Source organism: Doryrhamphus excisus, chromosome 4 (genome assembly GCF_030265055.1).
Source record: "Doryrhamphus excisus isolate RoL2022-K1 chromosome 4, RoL_Dexc_1.0, whole genome shotgun sequence".
Classification (NCBI taxonomy): domain Eukaryota; kingdom Metazoa; phylum Chordata; class Actinopteri; order Syngnathiformes; family Syngnathidae; genus Doryrhamphus; species Doryrhamphus excisus.
In genome coordinates, this window is record NC_080469.1 from 16980001 (window position 1) to 16989711 (window position 9711).

Sequence of the window (9711 nt, forward strand, 5' to 3'; positions counted from 1 at the left end):
TTTTCCCACATAACAAGACCAAGATGACATGTGCCTTGCTGAGGAGTTATGGCAGTCATGTTTCTACTGGTCAGAGTACATGTCCACTTCACTGCCTGTTTTTTTTTTTTTTTTTTTTTTTACAGCTGTCCTACATTTTGGAAGATGATCATGTGTCTGTGTTTAAGCAGAAACAATAAATCAATAATGCATTAGACCCGTTAAAAGTCTTCAATACACACCTCTACGGTTTAAATTGTCTTAATCCGGGAGAGTTTATAGCATGTAAAGACCAACGCAGAGCAAAGGATTGGACTTGATCCACATTCCTTTTGTTACCTTGGTCTCCTGTGATGGAGTACAAGGTTTGCAAAGCTAGCCTCCAAACCCTTAGTCTTTGACCCCAGTCAGCTGAGTCCCTGTTGTGGCTCGAGCACATGAACCGCTATGTGGTTCTGTTACTGTCTGATATTGTGCAGGACTCAGAATGTATGAGTGGTACCAGATTCTGCTTGTCCATTGAGAATTCCAGATTCTTGCAAGGGTCACCCAATTTTCCAAGACAAATGGAGACCAAAAAGAGAGCAGTCTCTTTCTTAAGCCTCTGAGTTAACACATAGTTGGCATACAAAACATTCCTAAGTTTCTTACAACCTCTTTTGGCAATATTGAAATCCTCTGGTTTCATTTTTCCCCATCCAACCGTCTTCTTTGCTCACGAACCATTTCTTCATATGTCCGGCCTCTGATTTGAAAATCCTACAACCGAGGCTTTTCCTCTTAGTGCTTTTAAAGAAAGTTGTAAATCTGACACATTTAAGGCTTTGTTGCATACAAAGACCTGATGCACAATCTGCTCCTTAAACAGGATTTGTAAACATTTACCCCCCCTCCAAATGTATTTACTGGTTGACAGATGCTCTCTGTGCATTGGCCTAGGCAGAGGCACACAGAGATGGCCAAGGGTGGAATTGCGCGCTAACCACTCATCCACCGTGCTGAAACAAATAAAAGTAAAAAGTACTATAACAACAGTGTTACTGTCACTGGATGGTTTCTAAATGTTTCTAAGATGAGACCATCCGATTGGTGTGGCGTGCTGGGACTGGCACACTTCACATTTCAGATCATCATAGCATAACAAACCAGAAGCAGTCGTATGAATATCTAACATGAGCTGACATATAATCACTTTAACAGCACAGTCTAGACCTGCTACGTATTAGATAAACAGCGGAGACACGACAGGAAACTAGATTAGTGGAGTGGAGTGGAAGTGTGACCTTCATAGCGCACAATTCTATTTATTCCAGTGTTTTGTTATGATTGATACTTTTAATATCTATGAGATATTGATATTAATGAGATTTTGAGTTTCTTTGCATGATAACAGCTTTTGGGAGCCTGTAAAATTTGAAGGAATATCTCCAAAGTACATACATACAAATATCTGCCTGTTTGTGTTCAGTCTTCCATATCAGACATCATACTGTTATAATACAGGATCCGCTAAAGTGAATGGACTAATTGAAACCATTCAGTACAACCAGAGGCCTTGACACCAAGGTGGCATCCAAACTGTGATCCCTGCATGTGGTCTGAGCTTGTGGTTAACCTCTTGACCTACCACAGAAACCTATGACGGGTGTAATTGTTCTACTTACAAGTTGCCTTGAGTACTTTAGCAAATGAGGCTGTCTTCTCTGTTGCTGCAAGGGATTTCATTTAGTGGAAAACATTATTGTCTACTAAGAAGATTCTAGCGTAAAAGCACATTTTGCAGCGAGGAGCAATAACTCGGTTATAGTACGTCAATATGAATAGCAACTGCACAGCTGTTTCTACTGCATGGGCATATTTTTGTTGTCATAATAAAATAACCATTTAGAATAGTTCAATTTGTGCTTGAATGTTTCTCCGTAGATACATGCTATGTGGTTTACCACAGCCTCATGCAATATTGCAAACGACCAATAAAGCTGTTCACAGAAAACACAGAAAAATTAATAACAGTATAAACCTCCATATGATCATCCTTTGATATTAATTATCATTCAGTGTTGTGCACCTGAAACATGTAATGCCCACATTCAAACTCTGAGCACTCCTAGCCTGTCTGTAGTATCCATTTGGAGGTCATTGTGGCCATTTCTAGGGCTTTTTTAAAGAGACGCTTTGGGGAAATAAATATTCAGATCGCTACCAAATAAGGACCACATAACGTGGTGTGGAAACATGTTCCTGATTTCTGATTTGTTTGCGTGTTTGTCACACTAAAATGTTTCAGATCAATACATTTAAATATTGGGGCTGCACGGCGGATGAGTGGTTAGCGTGCAGACCTCACAGCTAGGAGACCCGAGTTCAATCCCACCCTCGGCCATCTCTGTGTGGAGTTTGCATGTTCTCCCTGTGCATGCGTGGGTTTTCTCCGGGTACCATATTCCAAAAACATGCTAGGTTAATTGGCGACTCCAAATTGTCCATAGGTATGAATGTGAGTGTGAATGGTTGTTTGTCTATATGTGCCCTGTGATTGGCTGGTGACCAGTCCAGGGTGTACCCCGCCTCTCGCCCGAAGACAGCTGTGATAGGCTCCAGCACCCCCCACAACCCTCGTGACTCTAGTGAACCACCGTGAGAGCCATGATCCACAAATGGTGAAAACATCGAACAAAACCTAAAGAACTGTAGGCCTCAAAAGTTGAGCTTTTTGGAAGGTGCATAACATTTCAGAAAAAGAACATCATACTGACAGTAAAATATTGTGGTGGTAGTGTGATGGTCTTGAACTGTCTTGCTGCATCAGGCCCTGGATGACTTGTGATGAATGGAACCATGAATTCTCTCAAAAATCCAGAATGGCCCTCTATCTGTTCGTTACTAAGTTGGGTTCTAGGTTCAGTGGTAGAGTGATCCAAAACACGCCAGCAGGTCCACCTCTGAATGGCTATGGAGTGGCTTAGTCAAAGTCCTGACCAGAATCTTATAGAGAGGCTGTGGCATGACCTTAAAGGCACATCATGCTGAAATACAAAAATTCTGCAAAGGTCTGAGGGTCAAAATTCCTCCTCAGCGCTTTAAGAGACTCATTGCAATGATTGCAGTTGTTGCTGCTAACGGCGGCCCAACCAGTTTAGGTGGCGGTCACTTTTTCACAGTGGTAGTGCAAGTCAAACATCTTCTTTTGGGTGAACAGCCTGTCCCATTTGACCCTAAAAAGTATAATTCCACTTCCTTTCCTTTGTATCTTTCATCATTTGGAGCACAGCTGGCTAATATGATATTCCGCTTTGTGTTTGTGTATCCAATTATCGATTTACGACCCTGTTCTTCTTTTCCTTCGCTGAAAATGTAAACCACTGCTGCATTAGTCGGCTTTATGATGCATTTTACTGCAGCGCCTACCCCGGGCAGCGCCCAGCATTTGTGCTAAATGTATATTTTACGCGGTGATGGAATGTATCTGCATAGGAGAAGTCTTAATAGAGATGTGTACTGTGAGCGGAGGCCACATCAGAAATGGTCACCTTGAAAAAAAGATAGCACATCCGTGAGCAGTATTTTGTTGTCCCAACAACCCTCTGTTGTGCAGCACATTACCTATCGGTACAGATTACGCCACTCTTAGATCTTTGGCGCTGCATCTTTGAAGTTAAAATAGGGGAAAAATATTATAAGTACATGCCTCACTCCAGATAGCTGTGGCTTTGCTCCCAGATCCCTCTCAAAGATTGGAATCATCAGTGAGCAGCAATCTGCTGTATCATATGTCTCTCCTTCACACTTGGCAGCTGCTTTTCAAGGAGTATGTACAGTACTGGAGCACCAAATGCCGAGTCAGAGACATATACCAGAGGCTACTATTACTGTGCTTCTCATCTTCAAGTTGCCTGGTGACGAAATAATACAGAATTACAGCTAAATAATTGCTTTGGTGTTCCTTCTAAGCAGTCATCAGTGAAACATAAATTGAGCTGGGCGCCCATCTGTGACTCGTTCTCTGCACTTGCTTCATCCATTGTTGTCCTAAACCTGCTTCTTTTGGAAACGCAAACAAACTAACAATATCAATCAGATACTGTGAACATCCAGCAGCAACGCAACATTTTGGCATGCCTACCACTATTTTGATGAAAAATATACTGATCCAAGACAACAATCTTGATGTCACCTCGATGACATCACAACTGGAAATAAGGCTGAGCTGCGAGTTCATCATGGCTGGGGCCATGAACTGGAAATGTCATTTTTGTGACTTTATTCAGCTTTCAAAAATTGAACAATGTAGAACACAATTATAAACAATATATAGCATTTTTAAGCAAAGACGCATGCAGGGGACCCTTTATGGTAATCCACTTGGACATAACATTTTAAATAGGTTTTACAAATGTCTATTTACATGGAGGATGATCTATTGTATTGTCATTGTAAAGTAACAGGTGACATTGGGAAATCACAGGGGGGGAAGGTGATTTTGTAATAATATACTGTGTTTTGTTTCAGTGACTAAGGGCTTTAGAGATTTTGAATAATACCCAACCTAAGATAACAGTTCTAAAGTCTAAAGTCACGAGTATTCCTTTGGAACAATCTGTCCAATTATTTTCTAGTTCTTGTTAAAACCAGGATCACATTGATCCACAAGGTGAATACCATAAATATATAAAAAAATATATATTTTATATATATATAAAAAATATAAAAATATACGGTAATAAAAATCTGGCAAAGGAGCCAAGTTAAGTACAATTCAACAATGACACTAAGGACTTTTCTTGATGACTTCTTTTGGATTTTGGCACAGGCTATGACTGACCACACTGTCTTGAACTTTTCTTTGATGTGGAGCCACTTTCATCCCACAAATGCAAAAGTCTATATTAGGTCAGTGTAACAGAGAGATGTTAAAGTTAAAGAAACAGAAAACAATGCCAAAATGAGTTGGAACGGTCGAAATTTGAACAACAAGCAAAGAGACATTTAGTCTGTTGACAATTGGCTGAGCCTCATTAGCGACTCCAATGACAAAGGCCTGATTGCCTTTGTAAAATATTACACTACAGTCCTAAAAAAAAAACAACAACAAAAAAAAACCAACAACTCAAGTCCTTCCCGTTTGCCGACTTGTTAATCAGAGCTTAATTACAATTAAAACACATCTGAAGAATAGACATGTCAAACTGATGGGAGGACATAATGTTCATTAATGTTCATTGCAAACACGAGCGCTAAACGTCTCCCAATCAAAACACGGAATCATTTGGTTAATTGTCTGCTTGCAGAGAGACGTTAAATGTAGATTAGCAACCGATCGTATTTGATGAAAACCATTTCATATTGTAAAAGACACAAGATTGTAAATGTACTTACATCACATACATATATACACACACACCAATGATAGCTTTTTAAACATGTTTTTTTCAGTTACTACTTTTACATCCTCGAATATAGACATACATTCATAGATAGACTGCAGCTGATTCCAAAAAATCCTGTCTGAACCTTGTTAACAATCGAAGGCACCAACACAGGTCTCGATTTTTGCTATGTATTCTTAACACGCAGTGCCTGTAATCATAAGGACAATAAACAGAAATAATAGCACATGACCTTCAGAGTCGTGATTGTTCCTGTCAGTCTGTTAATTCCCTGCTGACATCAGCGACCTAAGGTTTTTTTGGTATGCGGTACACTTTCCTCCAGTGAGTTTTGTCCCATCAAAAAAGGATAGAAAACAAAAGCAACCAAAGCAAACGAGAAACTACAAAAGGCACCGTGCACTGAGGCAAAGAGGTGTGTAAGAATGAATGGCTGTGTGTTGAACATGTGTGTGAGTGTTTATACATCATATCCCCTGGAAAGTGTCACGCTCGCGGGTGGGCAGGGGTTGGTTCTGGGTGGGTTGCGGCTAACCCCTGGAGGTCTCAGGGGTTAGACTGACTGTGCTCTTTGTCAGCTTGTCAGTGTTCTTCACCCTCGCTGATGTTCTGACTGGCACAAACTGAAATCAGTGAATACAACCCTCATATTTCAGCAAGGGTTTGTTTTACAAATATCTTCCTCAAAGGAGCAACTTTGAAAATAACACCCAAAAGCAGTAAGGCTTTCCAACATATCATTGGAGCTCAGGCTAAATAATAATAAAGCCTCTACTACTCTCTTAAACATTCATTATACTGCATATAGCAATATAAGTCTGACTAATGGTAAACACAAAACTCATCACGCACCAACTTAACACTCAAAAGGTAGACCTGATAAATATACAGACCTGCACTATTACGAGTTTAAAATGAAAAAAAAAAACAACTCTTTCAAAGTTTTCCCATAATGCATTGCATATGAGCAATACATTCATTCTGGGCAGCAGGCTGCTTCTGATGGACAGAGGCAGCATTGCAGTGCCATCCCCCATTCTTGATGCTTCTTGCCCTCCGATTAAATATTTTACTCAAATGCAATGCATTATGGAACATTTTAAAATGTTGTTTATGTTTTTTTATGTTTATCATGTTTTTTTTAAAACTAGTTTCGGTATATGTTTGTATATTTATTAGGTATAGTGTAGTATGTTGAGTGTTAAGTCACTGTGTGATGAGTTTAGTGTTGTTTGTCAGACAGTTATGTTGCGTAATGACGTCCTGCAATTTCCAATGGGTTCCAATGAGCTCATGGACATGTGCACGCTGTAGTATGCCATTTACTAAAATTTACAGTAGTTCATTTCTGATTGTACAGTTATTTAACAATATAAGCAAGTACTTCTACAAGAAAAAACCTTCTCTGACAGGAAGTAACCTCAAATGGAACAAAGACTCTCAAATGTATCGTCCACAAGTCTGTAATAACAAGAGGATCATTTTAATGTACGTTGTTGATCTCTCAACTCTGTGTTCTTGTAGGTGAACGAAGAGACAGTGGAGAGGTTGGTGGTCCAATACCCTCACATCGTGTTCAGCACAGTGATGCAGGACTGCAAGAGAACCCTGGAGAGGGCTTATCAGATGGGCTGGAGCCCCAACGCTTCCAATGCCTCGTAGCTATGGCTGGATTATACACACACACAAATACACACAAATACTTATGTATGTATTCACAAAAGGACCATTTTTACCACAAACATTGACACGTGTGCAGCACATTTTCAGCTCAGTTCAGTTTGCTTTTCATTTACCGTTCAAACATGCATATGAACACCAGTCTACCATTAGGTTCTAATTCAACCAAAGCTGGTACATTTATCATCATCCAGCCCAAAAGCTACAATACGCTGCTCCTTTTTACTTGAGGGTGTCAAGATGTTGCGCTCTTGTGGTATTTGCTACAGCGAGGGAAAGAATACCAAACGTTCGTAGACTGAACTGGATGCAGAGATGAACGATAAAAACGGCAGTCTCGAAGAGAACAATCTACAAACATCAACAGACAAGTCCTTTGAGGCGTTCACTTCCTCCTAGGCGACGCCCACTGGAGTCGAAGACCGCAACAGCGACGATATCAACGTCTTCTACGCTCCCGGGAGGGTCTTAGGACAAATGTGCGATGTTTATCTTGACTTTCTTGCTCGTGCGGTTTGTGTTAAGGGATTTGTGGATTTCTGTGTGTGTTTAGATCTTTTAAATGTTGTCCTGGTGGCACACACACACACACACACACACACACACAAGATTGGCTCCAGTTGCGGTCCACCCCCTCTCCCCACCCTTTTGCAACTGAATAGCAGGAAACCACATTGATTACTTGTCTAAAAAGTGCATGATTAGATTGAGATTGGCATCTGATTTAGTGACTCCGTCTGAAAAAGATCTCAAATTGGAATGAGCATCTGCATGATATGACAGCAATACTTGTTTTTTTTTTTTTTCCATCACATTGCTGGAAAAAGAAGATGCCTCCACTGAAACATCATCCAACATCTTTACAGTGGAACCTCTAAGGTCGAACAACACAATCCATTTTTTGGATTGTCCTAGCCGGAAATCATGGAAATACAGATAATCTGTTCCAGGGTCAAACTGTCACCCTTATTAATGACATCAACTTTGAAGTTAATTCTTAAGAAATGTATATATATATATATATATATATATATATATATATATATGTATATATGTATATGTAAATGTGTATACTAATAATAGTTTATAAAATAAATAATATTTGTAAAATGTATTTCCTATATGCTACATATAGTTCATAAAATTAATTTCCTTTTGGTTTCCCAAAATGTGTATAAATATTACATTTATACAAAAAAACTTTGTCAAACATAATTAATTAATTCGTCCTTATTTTCCCTCCTAGTGAATCAAGGAAATGTAGTTCAAATCCTGTCCTATATTTTATATTAATGCCGACATAATGTAGCCAACGACGCATGTGTGCCACTTTCTCACAACATACTAATTAGTTCCATTATTGCAATCGCTTTTTTCTTCTTTCCAGTCTTGTGGTGACATCACAAAAACACACAAAACTGCCAGACTAAAAAAAATCAGATATTCTCACAAGATTACATTTGAGGCATATATTTCCAGAATGTTTTCAACCTTAGAGGTTCTACTGCATTGACCAAAACTACTGTATATGATTTTATAATCATATTCAGGTCAAGACCTACCTGGTCTTGACCTGTCAAGATGTCAAGATGACCTGTCCTACCTGGGACCCAATCTGATCATAAAGTATTACTTCCGACAACTTAGGAGACCTGCCTTGGCAGATAAATGCCACCTAATCAGTCACACTAAATAGATATGTATCTTCTCCTATGTTATCATATTCCCATTGTATGCCTTGATATATTACTATCCATATACATATAGTAGTACTTTGGATTTACTTAACCTTATATTGATATTGAGCATATACTTGTAACATTAGCTTTGTAGCAGTTGAAAGAGGGATTTCTCGGTGATAGGGATCACATGAAGCAGAAGTCGGAAGTAGCAGAGCGTTGATCATGAGCCATCAGCATGTAGACGAGTGCAGACCAGCACAGGGTCCTTTTCGACGCCTTCAGCCCCCCCCCCCCCCACCCCCGCCCCCCACACCAAACTAGTCACCCAGTTCAGAACAATAGCTTCTTTTGGACTATACCAATGTACAGTACAATGTAGTTTGAGTACAGCAAGACTTTATACGGCTTAAGACGTTTTCACACAAGTAAAAAGTTGATTTTCCCCTTGTCAGGATTTGTAGACGTTCCCAGACAGGGGGGGCTGCTCCCACCGTCTGTTTTTGTTCTTTTCTAATCCCCCCTACACACGTTCTCCTCTCTCTGCTAGATGTTGACATACTTGATTCTTGATTTGTTAAGGCAAGCGTAAATGACTGCATTTGCATAAAGATGAATAAAACACTACAACTTCAAACTTTGGCTCGCTTTCTTTTCTACGTGCGTGAAATTGAGGCGGCACGGGATATCTAAAACAGCAGGGAAAAAAAATATATATATGTATATATATACTTTTTTCCCTCTCATTTTTCATAAGAGTGGAGACAGCTCTTGGCTGCAAGCCTTCGTCTGACTCGTTACTTCAATGACATTTTTAGACCATAATGAGTATGATGGTCAACATGGTAACATTAGCAATCAGAGAGGATTGCATATGTGCAGATAAAATGTAAATAAGGATGCCAACACACACACAGCCAAAGGTCACCGAATGTGCTGCACAAATGGAACAGAGTTTATGTATTGTTAGAAATAAACATGTCTTC

At 39.6% G+C, this 9711-nt stretch overlaps 1 protein-coding gene across 3 annotated transcripts in view; it reads left to right on the plus strand.

Moving 5' to 3' along the window:
* Positions 1-9429, plus strand: part of fbxl17 (F-box and leucine-rich repeat protein 17) — a 229279-nt gene extending 219850 nt beyond the window's left edge. For all 3 annotated transcript variants that reach the window (XM_058071438.1, XM_058071437.1, XM_058071439.1), the window contains one exon: positions 6891-9429. In XM_058071438.1, the coding sequence (XP_057927421.1) occupies positions 6891-7028 (138 nt within the window). In that variant the 3' untranslated portion in view covers positions 7029-9429. The remainder of the gene's footprint in view (positions 1-6890) is intronic.
* Positions 9430-9711: the final 282 nt, after the last annotated feature.